The sequence below is a fragment of the Bombina bombina genome, chromosome 2 (genome assembly GCF_027579735.1).
Source record: "Bombina bombina isolate aBomBom1 chromosome 2, aBomBom1.pri, whole genome shotgun sequence".
NCBI classification, from domain to species: domain Eukaryota; kingdom Metazoa; phylum Chordata; class Amphibia; order Anura; family Bombinatoridae; genus Bombina; species Bombina bombina.
In genome coordinates, this window is record NC_069500.1 from 323043920 (window position 1) to 323068889 (window position 24970).

Sequence of the window (24970 nt, forward strand, 5' to 3'; positions counted from 1 at the left end):
GAACGTCAGTAACGCACTTTTAGAAAAGTCCTTTTTCAATGGGACTCCCATAGCGCCGGTATTACGAGTTTGCCTGGGAGGTCAAAAAGTGAGCGGTACACCCTATACTGACAAGATCCGTACCGCCATCTAAAGTCAGTAGTTATGAGTTTTACCCCATAAACACCCATAAACTACCTATTAACCCATAAACCGAGGCCCTTCCGCATCGCAAACACTATAATAAATGTATTAACCCCTATTCCGCCGCTCCCCGACATCATCACCACTATAATAAACCTATTAACCCCTAAACCACTGCCCTCCCATATCGCAAACACTATTTAAATATTATTAACCCCTTATCTGCCATCCGTCCACACCGCTGCTTTAATAAACCTTTTAACCACTAAACCGCAAGCCCCCCACAATGAAATATACTAAAATAAATGATTAACCCCTAAATCTCTGACCTCCCACATCACTAACCCTACATAAATATATTAACCCCTAATCCTAACCCTAACGTAACCCTAACACTAAATCTAATGCTAACCCTAACTTAACCCTAAGCCTAACACCCCCTAATTTAAATATAATTAAAATAAATCTAAATAAACCTTAAAATTATTAACTAAAGCTACAAAATAACTAATAGTAAGTTTGTATTTATTTTAACTAGGTAGACTAGTTAGTAAATAGTTATTAACTATTTACTAGCTACCTAGTTAAAATAAATACAAAGTTACCTGTAAAATAAAACCTAACCTGCCTTATACTAAAACCTAACAGTACAATAAAATTAAAAATTAAAATTAAATTAATAAAATAAAATTTAGTAACTTACAAAAAACAACATAAAATTACAAAAAAATAAACGAAATTATCAAAAATAAAAACAAATTACTGCTAATCTAATAGCCCTATCAAAGTAAAAAAGCCCCCCCAAAATAAAAAAAACATAGCCTACACTAAACTGCCAATGGCCCTTAAAAGGGCCTTTTGCTGGGCATTGCCCCAAATAAATCAGCTCTTTTACATAGCAATAAAAAATACAAACAACCCCCCAACAGTAAAATCCACCACCCACCCAACCAAACCCCCCAAATAAAAACCTAATCTAAATAAACCTAAGTTAACCATTGCCCTGAAAAGGGCATTTGGATGGGCATTGCCCTTAAAAGGGCATTTAGCTCTTTTACGAATTGCCCAAAACCCTAACCTAAAAAAACCCCACCCAAAAAACCCTTAAAAAATCCTAACACTAACCCCCAATGATCCACTTACAGTTATGAAAGTCCGTACATCCATCCTCCTCCAGCCGGCGAAGTCCTCATCTAAGCTGCAAGAAGTCTTCATCCAGACGGCCTCTTCGATCTTCATCCAGCTAGCGAATTCCTCATCCAAGTGAGAAGTCTTCATTCAGACATCATCTTCTATCTTCATCCATCCAGTGCGGAGCGGTTCCATCTTCAAGACATCTAGCGCGGAGCATCCTCTTCTTACGGTTGTCGGCGTAAACTGAAGGTTTCCTTTAAGTGACATCTGATTGGAACAGCCAATAGAATGAGATCCTAATCCTATTAGCTGATTGGATCAGCCAATAGGATGAAAATTCAATCCTATTGGCTGATCGCAACAGCCAATAGGATTTTTTCCCCTTTAATTCCTTTTGGCTGATAGAAATCTTTCAGCCAATAGCTATGTAAGGGAAGTCATCCTTCATGACGTCACTTAAAGGGATCCTTCAGTTTACGCCGACGACCGTAAGAAAAGGATGCTCTACGCTGGATGTCTTGAAGATGGACCCGCTCTGCGCCGGATGGATAAAGATAGAAGATGCCGTCTGGATGAAGATTTCTTCTAGCTTGGATGAGGACTTCGCCGGCTGGATGAAGATTGAAGAGGCCGCCTGGATGAAGACTTCTTGCCGCTTGGATGAGGACTTCGCTGGCTGGAGGAGGATGGATGTCCAGACTTCGATAACTGTATGTAGATCGTCGGGGATTAGTGTTTGTTTTTTTTAAGGTTTTTTGGGTGGTTTTCTTTTTAGGTTAGGGTTTTGGGCAATTCGTAAAAGAGCTAAATGCCCTTTTAAGGGCAATGCCCATCCAAATGCCCTTTTCAGGGCAATATTTATCTTAGGTTTATTTAGATAGGTTTTTATTTGGGGGGTTTGGTTGGGTGGGGGGTGGATTTTACTGTTGGGTGGTTGTTGTTTTTTTTATTGCAATGTAAAAGAGCTGATTTCTTTGGAGCAATGCCCTGCAAAAGGCCCTTTTAAGGGCCATTGGCAGTTTAGTGTAGGCTAGGGTTTTTTTTATTTTAGGGGGGCTTTTTATTTTGATAGGGCTATTAGATAGGAGTAATTCATTTTTATTATTTGTAAAAAAAAATTTTTTTAAGTTTGTAAATTGTATTTTATTAATTTAATTTAATTTCATTTTATTGTAAGGTTTTAGTGTAAGGCAGGTTAGGTTTCATTTTACAGGTAACTTTATATTTATTTTAACTAGGTAGTTAGTAAATAGTTAATAACTATTTACGAACTAGTCTACCTAGTTAAAATAAATACAAACTTACCTGTGAAAAAAAAATTAAACCTAAGATAGCTACAATATAACTATTAGTTATTTTGTAGCAAGCTAGGTTTTTTTTTACAGGTAAGCAAGTATTTATTTTTAAATAGGAATAGTTAATAATTGTAAGGTTTATTTTGATTTATTTTAATTATATTTAAGTTAGGGGGCGTTAGGGTTAGGGTTAGACTTAGGCTTAGGGTTACATTAGGGTTATGCTTAGGGTTAGGGTTACGTTAGGGTTAGGTTTAGGGGTTACTAAGTGTAGGTAGGTGGCGGCGATGTTAGGGGTAGCAGATTAGGGGTTAATAACTGTATTGCAAGCGGTGGCAATGTTAGGGGCGGCAGATTAGGGATTAATAACTGTAATGTAAGTGGCGGCGATGTTAGGGGCAGAAGATTAGGGGTTAATAACATTATTTAGGTGGCGGCGATGTTAGGGGCAGCAGATTAGGGGTGTTTAGACATAGGGTTTATGTTAGGTTTATGTTAGGTTGTTAGGTTTAAATGTAACTTTTTCTTTCCCCATAGACATCAATGGGGCTGCGTTACGGAGCTTTTGTTTCCGCGATTGCATGTGTTAGACTTTTTTTTGCCGGCTCTCTCCATTGATAGGGAAATTGATAGGGAAATCGTGCACGAGCACGTCAAAGCAGCGCTTGATTTTGGTGCGGTATGGAGATCAAAACCACCATATAGCCCGCACAAGTCTGCTTTTTTAAAACCTGTAATAGCAGCGCTATAGGGAGGTGAAATAACGTTGAAAATGTTTCAGTCGTTAATTTCCCTATAGCGCTCAAAATCTGGCTGTAAATTATTTAATTACGTTGTAAACCCAAAATTGCACCAGTTGCAAATAAATTATCTAGTGATTAACTGAAGTAATGTATGACTGTTTGGTTAGAGACTGAGTATGTTCTGTGCTGATGACAGCGGCATGATCATGAATGTATTTACTGCTTAAAGTGACACTAAACCCAATTTATTTTCTTTCATGATTCAGATAGAGCATGCAATTTTAAGCAACTTTCTAATTTACTCCTATTATCAATTTTTCTCTTTATTTAAAAAGCAGGAATGTGATGCATAGGAGCTGGCCCATTTTTGGTTGAGAACCTGGGTTATGCTTGCTTATTAGTAAGTAAATGTAAGCCTCCAATAAGCAAGCGCTATCCATGGTGCTGAACCTAAAATGGGCTGGCTGCTAAGATTTACTTTCCTGCTTTTAAAATAAAGATAGCAAGAGAACGAAGAAAAAATGATAATAGGAGTAAATTAGAAAGTTAATTAAAATTTCATACTCTATCTGAATCATGAAAGAAGAAAAAAATGGGTTCAGTGTCCCTTTAATGTCCTTTAAATAGCAGGAAAATTGTTTACAACTGTGGGAAATAAATTTAGTGGGATCAGGAAGGAGACTGATTTGGGTTTTTGGAGGGAGGTTCATCAAATTTACCTAGGAGGTCAAATCCTTGGCTGGGGAAATGAGACTCTATTGCATTATTATAATACATAGATTTTTAATGTTTCTAGCTTACAGTTATGTTAATCTGCTTGCTGCACCAGAAAGTTTCACAATGCAACTCTATGAAAATCTATGATGTTGCTTAGTCCTTAAAACTAACAAAATCATTTTCTTTGGGAATCTATAACTGAATGGAGTGTTTCATTATGGGATTTCTCATACTAATACTATTCATATCCTTAGGGGCATATTTATCAAGTTCCGTATGGAGCTTGATGCCCCGTGTTTCTGGCGAGCGTTCAGAGACTGCTGCTCCATAACCTGTCCGCCTGCTCAGAGGCGGCGGACAGACATTGCCAAAAATCAACCTGATCAAATACTATCAAGTTGATTGACCGCCAATCTGCAAGGGGCGGTATTGCACCAGCAGTTCACTAAAACTGCTGGTGCAATGATAAATGCCGACAGCGTATGCTGTCGGCATTTATCGATGTGCAGCGGACATGATCTTCAATATCGGATCATGTCCGCTCGCATCATGATGGATAGGCCCTTTAGTGTCAGAAATTCTACCCTAAATTAAAAAAAGTAAAAATATTGTTCACATTTTATTTGCTGAATGTGATACTTACTTGCTGTGTTTTTTCTCATGCAGGACGATCAGTACTATCAGCACGAGCAGTGTGAGAAATCCAAATACACAACCGAGAACAATGCCAAGGATGTTATCTGTAAGGATGAATAGATATTTGTGTAAATTACATTTTTCAGCAGCAATGGTTCTAGTGTATGCTGGTGGTCTCTACAACACCTGGTATAGTTCCTGTAGTACTCCTAATGTACCAGCGGGCCTTTTCCAATGTCTCTTTCTGCTTTGGTAGCTGATTCTTATTGCTAATTACTAAGTACACCTTGTTTGTTATACCTCTAACCTGGAGCTTCAAAGCAGAGATCGGGGATTGTATTTAGGTGGGTGCAAAAGAGAGATGAAATGAACAGTGAGTTTAAGAAAAATCAAATAACAGAGGATGCTAAGTAGAAAAATTATAATGATGCAAGCTGAGATAGGGCTAGTTAGAAAGTGGGCTAGATTTAATTAAAGGTACATTATAGCAGCAACTGTTGCCATTACCAGGCTGTTTTCACCTTTTTTTTTCTTTAATAACCTCTTAAGGACATATGACGGAATTTTTCCGTCATAAAACAATTGAGCAAACTGAAAGCTGTGTCCTTAAAGGGATAAACAAACAATTTATTTTCTGTAGTATAGCTGCCCCCCCTAATTACCCTACCCCCCCCCTTCCAGATCCCTTTCCCACATCGGATCCCACATAGGATCCCCTTCTCCCTCATTCCCTCACTTCCCCTCCCTCCTTCTCCCTCACTGACGCTATATCTTATTTTTCCCTATCGTAGCGGTCCCGCCCTCCTCCAACAATGAGATCAGCACCATGTGGAGTTGATTGCTAGGGACTGTCCAGGGAGTGTAGTTACAATCTTTATGCCCCTAATTTCTGTGATCAGCAGAGGGATTGTTCATGTGGTGCTGATGTCAATATTGAAGACTAAAGAAACCTTTGTTTTCTTTAAAAAGACAAACACATTATGCATTTCAAACTGTCTTGGGCTTTATAGTGCACAATACTTTTGGCGTTCATGTCACTTTAAGCTCATTGGGTTTGTAAGCTTCTGTGAGGTCTGTATTAAGAGAGGTCCTTTGCTACGCAGGATATTTAAAACAATATGCAGTTGAAAGCTCAGTATCTCTATAATGTGGATTAAATACATTAATACACGTGTCGATCTGTATCAAGTGATCCAAAATACTTGCTTGTTTTTTTAACCTTGGCGGCCATCTTTCTTTCACAATGCATGACAAATTTTGGTTATACAGATGTTTATGGAATCCTCAATATCTCAGCTCAGTTTGGTCCTAGTTTCTTGGAACAAATTCTGAAGTCTAGAGCACATTACATTGTACATGTACATATATAAAATTTTATATATGTACATTTTTTTAGGGAGGTACTTAGGTAAGTATCAGGTGCCTACAGAACATTTCAGGTTTGAGACTTCTCTTATTTTTTTCTTATGGGTGAGAAAGTGCATTTTTTTTATATTTCCCTTAATTTCGGGTTGACCAGATAGAATCCTGACATTTTCCCAGAGATACAGTAAGTCATCTATGGTATCAGTCAGCTGTAAAGTTTTTGAGTTTGAGATTCCACTGGTTACAGAGCTAGTAGAAATATGAGGAACGTCTACTTTGGGCTAGATTACAAGTAAAGCCTTGAAGTTAGCGCGTTCAATATTAAAATATCGCACCTGCATTAACTTGTGCGTGTATTACAAGTTGAAAGTAAACACAACCATTGCATTAAACACTACATAAATACATTGAAATAATCAGTTACAGTCATTTTTATATAAACACTTTGGAGCCCTTTCCACTCAAATACTCATTTTTAATACATTTTAATATTTAATAATGTGTTTTACTGTGTATGAACTGTAAAATATTTTACATTCCAATGTTCCTCAAAGAGGGGAAAATGTATTTTTAAATATATCTCTCTCTCTTTATATATATATATATATATATATATATATATATATATATATATATATATATGTATATACCTATACCTATATACACTCACTCACCGGCCACTTTATTAGGTACACCTATTCAATTGCTTGGTAACACAAATTGCTAATCAGCCAATCAATGCATTTAGGCATCTAGACATGGTGAAGACGACTTGCTGAAGTTCAAACCGAGCATCAGAATAGGGGGAAAAGGTGGATTTAAGTGACTTTGAACGTGGCATGTGGTTGTTGGTGCCAGACGGGCTGGTCTGTTTATTTTAAAAACTGCTGATCTACTGGGATTTTCATGCACAACCATCTGTAGGGTTTACAGAGAATGGTCCGAAAAAGAGAAAATATCCAGTGAGCGGCAGTTGTGTGGAGGAAAATGTCTTGTTGATGTCAGAAGAGAATGGGCAGACTGGTTTGAGATAATAGAAAGGCAACAGTAACTCAAATAACCACTCGTTACAACCAAGGTATGCAGAATACCATCTCTTTTTTTTTTTTTAAACTTTATTTATACCAAAGACAGAGAAGGTTACTACAATCTCGGTTACCAAAAACACGTGTCACAGTGAATATACATAATATATAAATATATATTTAGGTAAAAAAAAGCCATATAGGTCAATTTAAAGAAGAAAGAGTGCCCGTACATCATTCCAATCAATCAAGGTTATTTAGGGCACATATATTTATGTCGGCTAAAATGGAAGTAAAACATAAAAAATTGCATAGGGTAACCAGATAAACCTTTATATAATAGCTAATTTTTCTTTGTCTCAGGATTTTCCCCCTTATCTCCCCCCCTCTATTAAGACAAACCGCATCCACCAGGGCCACAAAAGAAAAAAACAAAAAACAGAAAAACAAAGAAACGAAAAAAAAAAAAAAGGGAAAAAAGAATAAAAAGTAATACTGGTCCTCCCTACTCCCCTCCCCCCCCCAGACCACCTCACTCTGCATCTGTTACCCAATTTTTCGGAAAGTGGCCCGCCAAGATATTAATCTGGACAAATTCGGAATTTCTGAATGGTTTGATTAGTTTTTTTTGTTGTAATAAGGGCAGAGATCTTACAAATGGCTCCCATTTTTTAAAGAATACTTCTAAGTATTTATCTTGTGGGAATGGCACGTTAAACTGTTCTGTTATGAATTGGTTACACAGTGCCATTTTAAATTGGGCCATAGTGGGCACAGAAGATGCTTTCCATGATTTAAAAATGAGGGTACGTGCTGTTAATATAATAGTATTTATCAAACTATAGTTCTTAGTGATACCCTGGAATTTTACAAGGAAGAAGATTTCAATTGGGGAAAGTTTGTGGTCCAGCTTCAAAACCGCCGTCATCCAAAATGTGAGTTTTCCCCAGTATTGACACATTTTAGGGCAGCTCCATAAACAGTGGAATAGGTCAGATCCTATAGAGGAACATCTGGGGCAGAGCACCTTTGTTTTGTACCACTTAGAGAGGACCGCAGGTGTAAGGTATCTCTGCAGCCCAATTTTTATCTGCGACTCCCTCCAAGTTGTCGGAACCCAATTCTGTTGGACTATTTTAAAGCTCCCGACAATGATCCCCTCATCAATTTCTGGGAATAGAGTAGACCACCTAGCAACCATTTCGTTAATTTGCAGGTTTGATGCTTTCTGATTTAACATTAAATATAGAGAGGAGATAGCATATATTCCTGCAGTGTACATAGTAATCCTAGGCTGTAATTCCCCCATAGTCCAATTGTCCCCATGTTTTGTGCTCAGCTCCCTGAGAAAGTGCCTAACTTGAAGGTAGGCATAGAACTCTCGCGCCCCCAACGCATACCGTGTCGCAATTTCTTGGAATATCACTGGATGTCCTTCTGTATCTCAAATTTGACCCAGGGTCTGAAGGCCCTTTGCCTCCCAGTGTCTGAATATCTGATTGTAGAGGCCGGGACTAAACTCTGGATTACCCGTTATGGGTAAATATTGTGAAACATAAGGAGAAATTCCCACTTCTGTACACAATCTTTGCCAGGCCACGATGACATTCTTAAAGGTACATAGATAGAATATATTGGAAGGCAATGACGTAAGAGGGCAATGCAGAAGAGCCTTTAGCTGGAAGGGAACTACAGCCTGAGATTCCCAGAAAAAAGATGTAATCTGCTCCTTCTCAGTTAACCAATCTAATGCGAATCTAGCTATAATAACCAGATTATATATCTGGATATTAGGAAGTGCCAAGCCAGCTGCTGACTTGGAATTCATGAGTTTAAGGGAGGCAATCCGAGGTCTCTTGCCGTTCCATAGAAATTTGGAGCAGGCTTTATTATATATGGTAACCTAGCCCATTCCTCAAGCTTTTTCTTGCACGAGTCCAGTACCATCCTATGATTTAATCTATACCATTCTTCTGAGTTTCTGGATAAACGTAAACCCAGATATGTAATCTGAGAAACTTCTTGAAAAGGATGTTGCACATGTGGTGGCGAGTTCTTATGTATCCACATTAATTCTGACTTAGAGGTATTGATCTTAAATCCAGATATTTCCCCAAACTCTTGGGTAATACTCTGTAAAATAGGCAGAGATACTTTAAGATTAGATAGAAATAATAAGAGATCATCTGCGTATAGGAGAAGCACCATCTTCTCGTCCGCCCATGGAATCCCCTCCAGTTCTTGTCGTAATCGGATAGCAAGGGGTTCTATACTGAGATTAAAAAGGAAGGGTGAAAGTGGGCAACCCTGTCTGGTGCCTCTATATAGATCAAATCGTTGTGTAGAAGTATTGTTAACAATCACCGCTGAAGAGGGGGTACTATAGATTAAGCGTATATAGTTGTTAAAGGATCCTGTAAACCCAAATCGGTCCAGCGCATAGAAGAGATGATCCCAACTGACCCTATCAAAGGCCTTCTCGGCATCAACCGTTAGAATAGCCTTGTCTATACTATCGTCAGATTCTGTGGATTTGTATTTATTCCAGAAAGACTTGATCAAGATCAGAAGTTTCCTCGTGTTCTTTACGGGGTTGCGTCCAGGCATGAAGCCGGATTGGTTCTCATGAATTAGCTCGCCCATAAAGGGCTTCAGTCGTGAGGCTATTATAGCTGCTAACAGTTTATAATCAGTGTTCAGGACCAAAATAGGTCTAAAGGAGCTTGGTAGCTCAGGGTCCTTGCCCTTTTTCAAGATTAGTGAAATATTTGCAGAAGCAAAGAGAGAAGAACATTGAGTGTTCTCAGAAAAATAAAAATTAAATAGTTTAGTTAATATATGCATCAGCTGTGGTTGTAGGATTCTGTAGTATTCGATAGGGAGAGCATCTGGACCGGCAGCTTTGTTAGGTTTCGCGTTCTTAATTGCCCATGATATTTCCTCTTTGGTAATGGGAGCGTTAATAATGTCTCTAGCCTCTGTAGCTAGGCGTGGTGCTTTAATCTTACTCCAGAATGCCTCTTTCTTATCTAAATTGGGGGAGTCTTGGCTATACAAAGTCTGAAAGAATTCAGAAAACGCATTTTCAATATCCACGTGCCTCGTGTATCTCTTGTCTCCAAATTTGATAACGGTGATAGCACGTCTGGGAGAAAAGTTGGCTAACCTCGCTAAAAACTTCGCCGATCTGCCCGTGAAGCCCCCATATCTAGCTTTCATTCTAATTTCTTCCTGGGCACTAACCTGTTTCATATGTGTGTCTCGAAGTGTCTTCGCTGTAGTGTAAGCCTCCCAGCTTTCTCTAGTATGTCTACTGATATAGGATCTATAAGTGTTCTTAACGCGATTGGCTAATTGTCTAGCCACTAAACTGCAGCGTTTTGACCAATAGAGTGTGTAGGATTTAATCTCTCCGCGCATAACGGCTTTAGAGGCTTCCCAAAATATCTCAATTTTATCTATATAATTACCATTATTATTAAGGTATTCCGCCCACTTTAAACGTAAATGCTGCTGAAATTTGATGTTTTTGCATAGATATCTAGGGAAGGAAATATGGTTCACACCCAGCCGCTTCTGTTCAATATCAAGCTTTAGTGTTATGACAGCATGGTCAGAAATAACAATGTCTTCGATTCCAGTGGCCCAGTTCCGGCCAAGCACTGTTTCTGACATCAGGAAATAGTCAAGCCGGGAAAATGAACGCTGGACATGGGATACACACGAATACGTACGATCATCTGGATTCTGTACGCGCCATAGATCAACCAAGCCCAAATGAGAACATAGCTTCTGGAAGATCCGTACTTTTCTGCCTCTGCTATTTAATGCTCTTTTATTAGAGCTATCTAGAATGGGGTCAGCTAATAGATTAAGATCTCCAGCCATAATTAGATTTAGTCCAATAAATTTATGTAATTTTACAGAAAGAGCTGACCAGAAAGTATGGTCAATTTGGTTGGGTCCATATATATTACAAAGTATATATCTAGTATGATTAACATCCATTTCAAGTATTAAAAATCTCCCTTCGGGATCCAACTCCATATTACTTATTTGATAATCTAATTTCCGATTTATCAAGATTGCGACCCCCCTCTTCCTTGAAGTGTATGGGGCCGCTACCACTTCCCCCACCCACTTAGATTCAAGTTTGGGGATTTCAATAATATTAAGATGTAGTTCTTGTAAGAGAACTATATCAGGGTTAAATTTCCCCAAATATTTTATTATGGCTTTTCTTTTAATTGGAGAGTTAATGCCCCCTACGTTCCAAGATAATAGCTTAAGGTTGTGTGCCATTAACACTATTCAATTTACCGTCCCCCACCCTCCAAAGGGTACTCCACATACTCCAGAACGGGAGTGGGGACCGCCGTCCGGAAGGTGGAAGTCAAGCAAGAGAGAGGAAAGAAGGGGGAGGAGGATCGAGAAGGGGAGGGGAGAGGACGGAAAGAGAAAGAATAAGAGAGAGGAAAAAAAAAAAAATTAGGCAAAGACACCATTTCTATAACTGACAGAATTTGCACTGCGGAAACCATGGCTACCAAAAACATATCTCTTAGTGATTAAATGATTATATTATAAGATCAAAGAACGTAAACTTAATACAATTCGGTACATGATCAGGGTACACCTGCTTCCCTACAGAAGGCCTCAGCCTCCCTAACATTATTGAGTATGTGTGTAGTACCATCTTTCTGTACAATTAACTTTGCGGGATAAATCAGCCTAATATTGTAGTTTTCTTTCTGTAGTCTCCCATAGAAAAAAGACATATCTCTCCTCTTAGTTAGTGTTTCAGAGGAAAAGTCTTGAAACACTAATAGTTTATGGGAGCCTACGGAGAGAGAGCCACATTTCCTGTAGTGTTTGAGATATAATAGCTTGTCTTGGAAGTTCACAAACTTAAAAATTACCGGCCTGGGTCGTGCGGCCTCACTGGGCTCACGCCTTTGACCTATCCTATGTACTCTCTCAATCAAAAAGGGAGCAGCAGGAATCGGGATCTGTAAAGCCTGGGGTAACGTAGTGGTGGCAAAATTCATTAAGTCTTGAAATTCAGGGGACTCAGGCAGACCGATCACTTTAAGATTGTTACGTCTTTACACTCTCAAAATTCCCTAAAGTTTAATTTTTATCCAAGATACAATACTTTCTGAAAACGCGGTTCTCAACTTCTAGACCACTACTCCAATCCCACAGAAAACAGCGCAGTCTGTGAATACAAAAGGATGGACTCCAATAGTGCAATATTGTATGAATAAACAGCACTTTATTGACAAAAAACTTTGACCAAAATACTCACAATGTAGGATTTAAAAACATGTACAGAAAGGTTTCTTTACTCAAAGATAGCGATATCGCCGGGTGCTTGTGTGGTCTAAGGTTGCTTGGGGAAACAGCAGCAGATTTCCCGGTCGGCGTGTGACGTCAACACCCGACAAACAGCTGGTACACGTTTCCCTTAGTCCTTGTGCACACAGGCTTCCAAAGCTCGTAGCCTTAACGCGTTTCTCGCCCCCTGCTGGGCGCTTTCTCAAGAGGAATAATGATCTATCATGTGATGTCTTCATTACTAATTTATATCCTATGCAACAGCACCATCTATCTATAGAACTGATTATTACACTTCATATTTAGACAAAGAATGTATAACAATTTGATATACTATCCTATTGTTATATCTGAAACAATTTGCTATCTAATATAATTAATAAAATGACATAAACGATCAAAAAAAAAAAAAAAAAAAGAGAAGCACATGTGTACACTGGAATAAAAATACAAGATAAAATTGATAAATACATAATTAATTAAACTCCTAAATATTAAAAAGTGTATTATACTTATTACTATATCAACATCAATTATAAATATAAAAACTAATAAATTATCCTAACAATTCAATACTATTGGCAGGATGATAATAAATAAATTCTTAAAAAATCTATACACTTGATGAGAGGGGACAATATACTACATTCCATAAATATATATAAAATTTTTTAATATATATATATGCATATACTGCAATATAAATACTAAAAAAATGTACATGTAATGATCAACCTATCTGTTTTAAAAATGGAAAATAAAAATAAAAAAATAAATAAAAATAAATAGATTAAAATTTGTTCACTAATATTATGATTTATATTATGTATGCTGCCACATCTAGATCAACATTTAGGCCCCTAGGCGCAAGAGTTCCCAACTTGTGTATCCAAAAAGTCTCTCTGCGTCTAAGGGCCAAAAGTCTATCCCCACCCCTGGAACTTGGTTTAACCATTTCTATGCCCATCACAGTCAGGCATTTAGGATCACAAGCATGTTTTTGGGAGAAGTGGATCGGTACACTATGTTTTAAGATTGGCTTCTTGATATTATAAATGTGTTCACTAAATCTCTTAGATAGGCACCTCTTCGTACGACCTACATACTTCAGTCCACAGCTGCACTCTAAAAGATACACTACATAAGAAGTTTTACACGTGATGAATTGTTTAACTTTATATTCTTGTCCTTGTTAATCTGCTGCTGTTTCCCCAAGCAACCTTAGACCACACAAGCACCCGGCGATATCGCTATCTTTGAGTAAAGAAACCTTTCTGTACATGTTTTTAAATCCTACATTGTGAGTATTTTGGTCAAAGTTTTTTGTCAATAAAGTGCTGTTTATTCATACAATATTGCACTATTGGAGTCCATCCTTTTGTATTCACAGACTGCGCTGTTTTCTGTGGGATTGGAGTTACTGTGTATCAGCTGCAGGACAAGCAGCGTTTTTTCAAGTAGCTGCATCTGAGTCTTCAAAAGGGAATCTCCTGACACCATCTTTCAACATTAGTAAGACTGTTCTTATTTTGAGTTAACATTAATTTTTGGACTGCTGTCATTTTGGACAATTCACTATCAGCATAATATCTTCATTAGTGTAATTTTAATTTGAATTTAGTGCTGTTTATTAACCATTGCCATAATTTTGGTTACACTCTCTCTTATATATATACACATATTTGCTGAGTGATTGTTGCGCTGATTGTTTTTGGTGGTTTGTGTCTAGACCACTACTAGTGAATGCTATAGTGTCAGATTACACCTCGTGATATAAGACTTTTAGTTATAGAGATAACTATAAAATAGAAAGATATAAAATTGTGATTAGATAGCTTCTTAATATATTATCCACCCCTCAAGGGATTACCTGAACCAAATTGGATATGCAATAATATATAGCTAGAGATTAATCTAAGAAGGATATCCTTCCGTGTCCTTCAATTCAACATTATTAACTTAAAGATTTGAATTTGAAAAAGCCAGTGTGGCCTAATGCCCCTTTTATATCAATTAGCTACCATGCGTAAAGATCAACCTCAATAACCTCTAACAAAAGCTAGTTGTCAGCAAAAAAGTTCTATGGGATTCAGCCTCTTATGTTTTTGCCTCAGATATTAATGTATAGCGAAATACCCATATATGTATTATTCTCCATACTCTTACTCACAGGGGAAACAACTCCTTCTTCTTAGGCCTATAATAATGAAAAATGTATAGGCCTGTGAGGGCCAAACAAGATAGGTTATGCACTTATGAATGAAATATGGGTCTCAGCTCTTCCACCCCTAAATTAAGCAACATTAACCCCCATCTCAGTCCAGCACCCCCTGTTCAATACCACAGCAGCAGCTTGCACAGTCTGTTAAAGATGTCAGCACAGTCAATAATTCCAGCAAGAGATAAGTCTATGCACCAAACTAAGCAGAGCACCCAAACAAATTGTGCATTTCTAGTAAGCAAGCTTAAAGTACTTTTTTCGTCGGCGAAACGCCGGCAGACAGACCTGGATGTAGCTCCTCAGGAAAGGTATCTGGAGCCTCCTCGGGTACTATCCTCACTCGATCGTCATAGGGAGACGACTGTCAGAGCAAGGAGACCTCTTGACTGCGCTCCGGATGAACAGGCACTTGTGCGGTAATCCAGCCCACCCGTACTGCAGCAACGGGCGCCCAAACAGCCACCCAGACCAGTCCTCCTCAGTCCAAGAACGGCCTGCAGGGAGAGAAAGGGGCCCCGGACAAGCGGTAGACAGATCCGCTATACAGAAACACTCCCCGCACCTCACGTTGGGGGAGGTGCTAACACTTTGGCTGCATACCCATCCAGGGAGCTCCGAATTCTTGTCGCCCGCAGCTCTCATCAAGGGAGAGGAACTCAGCTACAGTATTCCCCGGTATGCTCGCAGCACAGGAGCTTTTCAGAATGCAGATCCAAACTTGGCCGGGAACAGGAATAGCTTGCCGCACGCCAGTAACCGTTACTCCACCAGGTGAGTATTACAGCGGCAGCCTTGAGTAGCCAGCCCCCGGGAACGTACTGTGTATTTGAGGCAAGGATCTTTGTATGGATGGGCTCAGATGGCTCTTTAGTAAACGAAGTATACTTGGAATACCAGTTTAGAATATCAGGTGTATTAATCAGGTAGACTCTCAGCCATACCTATACAGCCCTGCATGACGATAGCAATGCTTATCTGGAAATGTCTCATTCCAATGCTAGAGGTACGGTATAGAAACGGTGTGCACCAGCCAACGTGCACTCTTAGGCTGCAAAGCATTGACTTCCTATGCCGGATCAAAGTCCTGTAGCCCAGACCTGTACGTGGCCAAGGGCAGCAAAGGCATCTGTTGGTGATGTATTGGCCTCACACGGAGGAGCGTAGCTTCCACAGCACCTGCAGCTACCTGCAGCTACCTGCATGCTCCGCCTTCAACAGGAAGTCGATCATGAAAAATGCAGAATACCATCTCTGAATGCACAACACGTCGAACCTTGAAGCAGATGGGCTACAGCAGCAGAAGACTGCACCGGGTGCCACTCCTGTCAGCTAAGAACAGAAAACTGAGGCTACAATTCACACAGGCTCACCAAAAATGGACAATAGAAGATTGGAAAAATATTGCCTGTTCTGATAAGTCTCAATTTCAGATGCGACATTAAGATTGTAGGGTCAGAATTTGATGTAAACAACATGAAAGCATGGATCCATCCTGCTTGAATCATCGGTTCAGGCTGGTGGTTGTGGTGTAATGGTGTGGGGGAATATTTTCTTGGCACACTTTTGGCCCCTTAGTACAAATTGAGCATTGTTTAAATACCACAGCCTACCTGAGTATTGTTGCTGACCATGTCCATCCCTTTATGTTATGACTACAGTGTACCCATCTTCTGATGGCTACTTCCAGCAGGATAATGCACCATGTCACAAAGCTCATCTTAAACTGTTTTCTTGAATATGACAATGAGTTCACTGTACTCCAATGGCCTCCACAGTCAACAGATCTCAATTCAATAGAGCACCTTTGGGATGTGGTGCAACGGGAGATTCGGATCATGGATGTGCAGCCGAAAAATCTGAAGCAACTGTGTGATGCTATCATCTCAATGTGGACCATCTGAGGGATGTTTCCAACACCTTTTTGAATCTATGCCACAAAGAATTAAAGCAGTTCTGAAGGCAAAAAGGGGTCCAACCCAGTACTAGCAAGGTGTACCTAATAAAGTGGCCGGTGAGTGTATATGTGTGTAACACTTTATTTGTATGTGTTTCCCCTAATCTCCCTCTCCCAATGTCGCCACAACCTACCTACATTTATTAACCCCTAATCTGCCGCCCCAACGCCGCCGCCACTATAATAACCATATTAACCCCTAAACCGCCGCACTCCCGCATTGCAAACACTAGTTAAATATTATTAACCCCTAATCTGCCGCCCCTAACATCGCCGCCACCTACCTACATTTATTAACCCCTAATCTGCCGCCCCCAACGTCACCTCCACTATATTACATTTATTAACACCTAAATCTAAGTCTAACCCTAACACCCCCTAACTTAAATATAATTAAAATAAATCTAAAGAAAAATTACTATCATTACCTAAATAATTCCTATTTAAAACTAAATACTTACCTATAAAATAAACCCTAAGCTAGCTACAATATAACTAATAGTTACATAGTATCTAGCTTAGGGTTTATTTTTATTTTACCGGCAAGTTTGTATTTATTTTAACTAGGTAGAATAGTTACTAAATAGTTATTAACTATTTAATAACTACCTAGCTAAAATAAATACAAATTGACCTGTAAAATAAAACCTAACCTAAGTTACACTAACACCTAACCTTACACTACAATTAAATAAATTACCTAAATTAAATACAATTAAATAAATTAAATACAATTAGCTAAATTACAAAAAACAAACAAACACTAAATTACAGAAAATAAAAAACAAATGACAAGATCTTTAAACTAATTACACCTAATCTAATAGCCCTATCAAAAAAGACCACTCAAAATAAAAAAAAACTAGCCTAAACTAAACTATCAATAACCCTTAAAAGGGCCTTTTGCGGGGCATTGCCCCAAAGGAATCAAGTCTTTTATCTGTAAAAAAAAAAAATACAAACAACCCCCCAACAGTAAAACCCACCACCCACACAACCAACCCCCCAAATAAAACAAAACCCTAACTAAAAAAACCTAAGCTCCCCATTGCCCTGAAAAGGGCATTTGGATGGGCATTACCCTTAGCTCTATTGCGGCCCAAAGCCCTAACCTAAAAATAAAACCCACCCAATACACCCTTAAAAAATCCTAACACTAACCCCCGAAGATCCACTTGCTGGGAGAAGTCTTCATCCAAGCGGCAAGATGTCCTCAACGAAGCTGACAGAAGTGGTTTTCCAGACGGCAGAAGTGGATTTTATCAACCTTAATTCTGATTGGCTGATAGAATTCTATCAGCCAATCAGAATCTAAGGGACGCCATCTTGGATGACGTCACTTAAAGGTACCTTCATTCAGCAAGAAGACGTCGGAAGAAGAGGATGCTCCACGCCAGATGTCTTGAAGATGTAGCCGCTCCGGGCCGGATGAATGAAGATAGAAGATGCCATCTGGAGGACGACTTGTGCCGGCTTCGTTAAGGACATCTTTCTGCTTGGATGAAGACTTCTCCCGGTAAGTGGATCTTCGGGGGTTAGTGTTAGGATTTTTTAAGGGTGTATTGGGTGGGTTTTATTTTTAGGTTAGGGCTTTGGGCCGCAATAGAGCTAAATGCCCTTTTAAGGGCAATGCCCATCCAAATGCCCTTTTCAGGGCAATTGGTAGCTTAGTTTTTTTTAGTTAGGGTTTTATTTCAGGAGTTGGTTGTGTGGGTGGTGGGTTTTACTGTTGGGGGGTTGTTTGCATTTTTTTTACAGGTAAAAGAGCTGATTTCTTTGGGGCAATGCCCCACAAAAGGCCCTTTTAAGGGCTATTGGTAGTTTAGTTTAGGCTAGGGTTTTTTTATTTTGGGTGGGCTTTTTTTATTTTGATAGGGCTATTAGATTAGGTGTAATTAGTTTAAAGATCTGTTAGGTGTTAGTGTAACTTAGGTTAGGTTTTATTTTACAGGTCAATCTGTATTTATTTTAGCTAGGTAGTTATTAAATAGTTAATTACTATTTAGTAACTATTCTACCTAGTTAAAATAAATACAAACTTGCCTGTAAAATAAAAATAAACCCTAAGCTAGCTACAATGTAACTATTAGTTATATTGTAGCTAGCTTAGGGTTTATTTTATAGGCAAGTATTTAGTTTTAAAAAGGAATTATTTTGGTAATGATAGTAATTTTTCTTTAGATTTATTTTAATTATATTTAAGTTAGGGGGTGTTAGGGTTAGGGTTAGAATTAGATTTAGGAGTTAATAAATGTAATATAGTGGCGGCGACATTGGGGGTGGCAGATTAGGGGTTAATAAATGTAGATAGGTGGCGGCGATGTTAGGGACAGCAGATTAGGGGTTAATAATATTTAACTAGTGTTTGCGATGCGGGAGTGTGGCGGTTTAGGAGTTAATATGTTTATTCTAATGGCAGCGTTGTTGGGAGCGGCAGATTAGGGGTTAATAATTTTATTTTAGTGTTTGCGATGCGGGAGGGCCTCGGTTTAGGGGTTAATAGGTAGTTTATGGTTGTTAGTGTACTTTTAAGTACTTTAGTTATGAGTGTTATGCTACAGCGTTATAGCTTAAAACTCATAACTACTGACTTTAGAATGCGTTATGAATCTTGACGGTATAGGGTGTACCGCTCACTTTTTGGCCTCCCAGGACAAGCTCGTAATACCGGCGCTATGGAAGTCCCATAGAAAAAAGACTATACGCAATTTGCGTAAGTTGATTTGCGGTAAGGCCAAAAAAGTGTGAGGTGCCCCTAAATCTGCAAGACTCGTAATACCAGCGGGCGTAAAAAAGCAGCGTTAGGACCTGTTAATGCTGATTTTACACCTTACTGCAAAACTCGTAATCTAGTCGATAGTTATTAGAATTCATCACTACATCGATAACATGCAAATATTAACATATGTTAATCATCATAAAGTATCCAAAATACAGCATCTTATAGGAAATAAAATTTTAGGTACATATATGCAATAATATAAACTGATGTGGTTATTAGAATTCATCACTATATCGATAACATGTAAATATTCTAGCATATGTTGATCATCATAAAGTACCCAAAATATACCATATTATGGGAAATAAATTTTAGGTACATGTTCACAGCATGATAAATCATTGTATATTCTTATATTAAATCTAGGTATGATAATTCACCTTATTATCGTAAAAGAGAGAAGGAAAGAAAACTAGGGGGATAATGATAGAAGTCCCCTATAGACTCGCTCCTCTCCACTCCCGCCCCCACCCTCTCCTCCACAATCCTTATCCTCTATTTCCTCCTTCAGAGTATGAGTCATTCCATTGTTCTTCAGGTATTGTTCTTTAAAGGGACAGTCTACCATAGAATTGTTATTGTTTTAAAAGATAGATAATCCCTTTATTACCCATTCCCCAGTTTTGCATAACCAACACAGTTATATTAATATACTTTTTACCTCTGTGATTACCTTGTATCTAGGAACCTTCTTCCAGCCCCCGATCACATGACTGTGACTGTTTATTATATATTGTCTTAAATTTAGCAATGTATTGTGCTAAATCTTAAATAACTTTTTGTGCCTGAACACAGTGTTATCTATATGGCCCACATGTACTTTCTGTCTCTTTGTGTTGAAAAGAGATTTAAAAAGCATGTGATAAGAGGCAGCCCTCAAAGGCTTAGAAATTAGCATATGAGCCTACCTATGTTTAGTTTAAACTAAGAATACCAAGAGAAAAAAGCAAATTTGATGATTAAAGTAAATTGGAAAGTTGAATAAAATTAAAAGTCCTGTCTGAATAATGAAAGTTTAATTTATACTAGACTGTCCCTTTAAGGTAATAGGGTTTAGACATTGGTATAGTAGTGCTTACTACTTGGCCCAATGAGCTGGAAAATGACCCGCATGAATGTTTTGTAATAGATATTCCGAGTTGCTAAAGGGTCATATTAGTTGAATCTGTGAATTCTGTGGGAGTGATTTGATGACTGATATCCACTTATTAAAGAATTGTTTTAACTGTATGTTAGTCGGATATTGTAAGGAATATTGTTCTAAGATATATTGTGTTATCAGCGCCTGTTTAAATTAATTACATTTAGGAGCTCTAGATGTTTTCCATTTTTTAAGGATAAGATTCCTAAGTGTTAGAATAGCTGTATTGATTATTTCATCATTCCTGCATTGTTCTGAATATTTAGTTAAAAAGATTGCATGCTGCGGCAGGATCTTAAAATCTATGAGCAATATTTTTGTTAATCCAATAATTTATTTGTGTCCATAGTTGGCAAATTTTGGGACATGGCCAAAAGTAGGGATGGGCGAATGTGTTTATATTCGAATTTGAATGTTAGAACAAATGTTATTGTAGAAATTCGATTTACATAATAGAATGTTGATAAGAACGAATATTCTTAAAAATTCTATTATCAAATGTTATAGTTTTCGAATGTCACTTTCGAATTCGAATGTCACATTCGAATTCGAATGTCCCATTCAAATTCGAATATTACATTTATAAAACACAGTATTAGACTAGAAAAACTATTTCGAATTTGAATGTTACATTCGAATTCGAATGTAGCATTCAAATTAAAATATTACATTCAAATTCGAATGTCACATTCAAATTCGAATATTACATTTATAAAACACAGTATTAGACTAGAAATACTATTTCGAATTTGAATGTTACATTCGAATTCGAATTTAGCATTCAAATTCAAATATTACATTCGAATTTGAATGTAGCATTTAAATTCAAATATTACATTTATTAAACACAGTTGTAGACTAGAAATACAATTTCGAATTCGAATATTACATTTATTAATCACAGTTGTAGACTAGAAATACTATTTTGAATTTGAATGTTACATTCGAATTTCACATTCAAATTAGAATATAAAATTTCGAAATTGAATGAAAACATAGCTAAACATTCTATTATTAGAACAAATATTTTCGAATTTTATTGAAAAATTCGAAAACGAAAATTCGAAAATAGAATGTTATATAAACATTTGAAATTCGATTCGAAAAAACGAATGTATCAAAATTTGTTTTAAATTTCAAACTTTTAGAAACATTCGCCCATCCCTAGCCAAAAGTAATTAAATATGTTGGCAGACTCTGAGGTACATTTTGGGCATACTTGACTTGTCTTATACCATTTGTTCAAATTATATGCTGTTATATATCCACAGTTTGTTATTTTCAAATGTGACTCATGCAATACAGTTGGAACCCATGGTTTATTGATTCATTTTAAACTATTTGGTATATCTACTATACTAATCTCTGGTAAGTACTTCTGCCATTTGCATTGTATATCCTCTATTTGTTTAGGATATAAATTAATTTGTATAATGATATATGCAATGGGGAAATCTGAATGAAATAGACCTATATGGTATATTATCACAAATATAATTGATGAAAATGGTACTTATACTTTCAAATATTAACATATAGTTAAGAATCTGATATTTACTTGGTTTCAACAGGACAGTGTGATACAAACTGATCACTGTATTACATTTGAGAGGAGCTTTTGTGTACCGAGTACTAATCGGACACAATTTTAATATTGTTTGTTTCTTTTTTATTCGTTGGTGGAAACCTCCACTCCTTTTTTAATGATTATTGATATAAAAGTTAAGTTTTAATAAATACACAACACACCACACAATCAATATAGTATTGGTTTTTGCCCCTTCAAGTGTGCCCAATATGCTTCACTTTCCCTGTCCCTCTTCTTAGCAATAATTCTATATTATTTGGCATAAGGCACTACCTATTGGAAACACCCAGGTTTGGTTTTTATAGGTCTAAGGGCTCAAACCCCCTGTCCCCCCCTCTCTCCCTAGAGGTCATAGGGAACCCATAATCTACTTAGGTATAATAACAAGTCATCTGAATAGAGTGATAGGACAAAATTCTGTCCTTCTACACAAATCCCTGTTAGATGCTGGCGGAGCAAAATTGCCAATGGTTCTAGGGATATATTAAATAGGAAAGGGGATAGGGGACATCCTTGTCTGGTTCCTCTATTCAGTTTAAATCTATATGTTGTTGCTCCATTAACTACAATCACAGGATTGTAGTGGATAAATATAGTAAAATTACCCGAAAAAAAACATATCTTTCTAATGAGAAGAGGATATGATCCCAATTTATATAGTCAAAGCTTTCTCTGTGTCTACTGTTAATATTGCTGTGTCCACTGTGTGATGTAGTTTTTATGTATAAATTTATTGCAGAAGAATTCCAACATTAACAAAGTCTTATGTTTGTTTTTCGCTGGATTTCGACCCGGGATAAACCCTACTTGGTATTCATATATTATTTTGTTTATATGGGGTTTAAGCCAATTGGCAATTATTGATGTTAATTGTTTGTAATCGTAGTTGAGCAGTGATATAGGTCTATATGAAGATGGATCTTCTGGATCCTTAATTTTTTTTAGTATTAAAGAAATATTAGATTCCGTGAAGTAAGTTGAGGAAAGGATATTCTTGTTATAAGGATATTCTTGTTATAATATGTGTTGAATAGGTTGTATAATATAGGAGAAATTTGCTCTGTGAGAATCCTATAAAATTCAGATAGTAGCGCATCTGGCCCAGGGGCTTTGTTCAGTTTAGCCTTTTTTATTCCCTCTCTAATTTCTTGTAGGGTAATTGGTCTATTTAATTGTTGAACTAATTCATAGGGTATTCTAGGGAGATTAAATCTTTCCAGAAAGTAGTTTTTAGTTCAGAATCATAGCTTCCCTCTGTGTATAGTTTCTGAAAAAAATTGAGAAATGTTTTCCTAATCTCTTCATTAGTTGTATATCTGTTTAATTCTGCTTTAATTGCCTTGATATAATTATTAGATTTTTGTCTTGTAATACTGGCTAAATATTTAGCTTCTCTGACCTTAAAGCCCCCATATAGTGCCTTTTGCCTTAAAAGCTCCTGTGTTGATCTCTTTTTTAAGAGAAGATCCCTTTGTATTTTCAAATGTATGTATCTGTCCCAAGCACATCTGGTTTGATTTGCAAGATATGTATTATAACTATTCTTTACCCTATTAGATAATTGTAATTCTTGTTGCTTATATTTTTTCTTAAAGGTACATGAAACCCAAAATTTATATTTCATAATTCAGATAGAGAATACAATTTTAAACAACTTTCTAATTGACTTCTATTATCTAATCTGTTTCATTCTCTTGGTATCATTTGTTGAAGGAGCAGCAATGCACTACTAGTTTCTAACTGAACACATGAGTGAGCCAATCACATTAAATATATTTATGCAGCCACCAATCAACAGCTAGAACCTAGGTTATCTGCTGCTCATGAACTTGCCTAGATAAACCTTTCAGCAAATGATAACAAGAGGGAAGGAAGAAAATTAAAAAATAGAAGTAAATTGGAAAGTTGTTTAAAATTATATTCTCTATCTGAATCATGAAAGAAAAATGTTGTGTTTCATGTCCCTTTAAGTCCACATAGGTAAGCTTTAATATCACCCCTCATTACCGCTTTCCCTGCTTCCCAAAAAATTTCCATTTTCTCTCTATAAGTATCGTTATAATTTACAAATTCCTGCCACCTGACTTTAAGCCAATTCTGGAATTTAATATTGTGAAGTAGAAATTTTGGGAAAAAGAAATTGTTTGACATGCTTGGCTGAAGAGCTTCTGTTTTGTTTTCTAGTGAGATAATCACATGATCCCATAGTATCTTTAATGTTGGTTACTAGTTCAAGCCCAACCAGTGTATCAACTACTAGAAACATATCTATCCGTGACAAAGATTGATGTGCTCTGGACATACACATAAAAGCTCTTACATCTGGATTATTAATGCACCAAATATCTCAAACTCCCATTTTATTGCAAAATCTTTGAAAAATACGTGTTTTCCTATACCTTGTATTTGGGAACTTATTATTCATCCTGTCTAGATTTGGCTTGCGGTTAAGTTTAAGGGGCATATTTAATAAGGTCCGAGCGGTCATGATCCGATATTGTGGATCATGTCCGCCGCACATCGATAAATGCCGACAGCATATGCTGTTGGCATTTATCATTGTACCAGAAGTTCTGGTGAACTTGCTGGTGCAACGCCGCCCCCTGCAGATTTGTGGCAAATCAGCCGCCAGCAAGGGGTGTCAATCAACCTGATCATATTGGATCGGGTTGATTTCTGGTTATGTCTGTCTGCCGCCTCCGAGCAGGCGGACAGGTTATGGAGCAGCGGTCTTTAGGCTCACCAGAAACACGGGACATCAAGCTCCATATGGAGCTTGATAAATATGCCCCTAAGTCTCCTCCTATTATCAGGTTTTTCCCTCTAAATGCCATTAACCTTAGTGTGAGTGCATCCCAGAAATTATTATCTTCCGCGTTGGGGCCGTATATATTACAAAATTTAAAAAC

The 24970-nt window shown here is 37.4% G+C and overlaps 1 protein-coding gene across 1 annotated transcript in view; it reads right to left on the bottom strand.

Moving 5' to 3' along the window:
• SUSD2 (sushi domain containing 2) overlaps nucleotides 1-24970 on the bottom strand; it is a 307943-nt gene that overhangs the window by 15597 nt on the left and 267376 nt on the right. The window contains exon 26 of the mRNA XM_053699745.1: nucleotides 4656-4752. Coding sequence (XP_053555720.1) covers nucleotides 4656-4752 — 97 coding nt within the window. The remainder of the gene's footprint in view (nucleotides 1-4655; nucleotides 4753-24970) is intronic.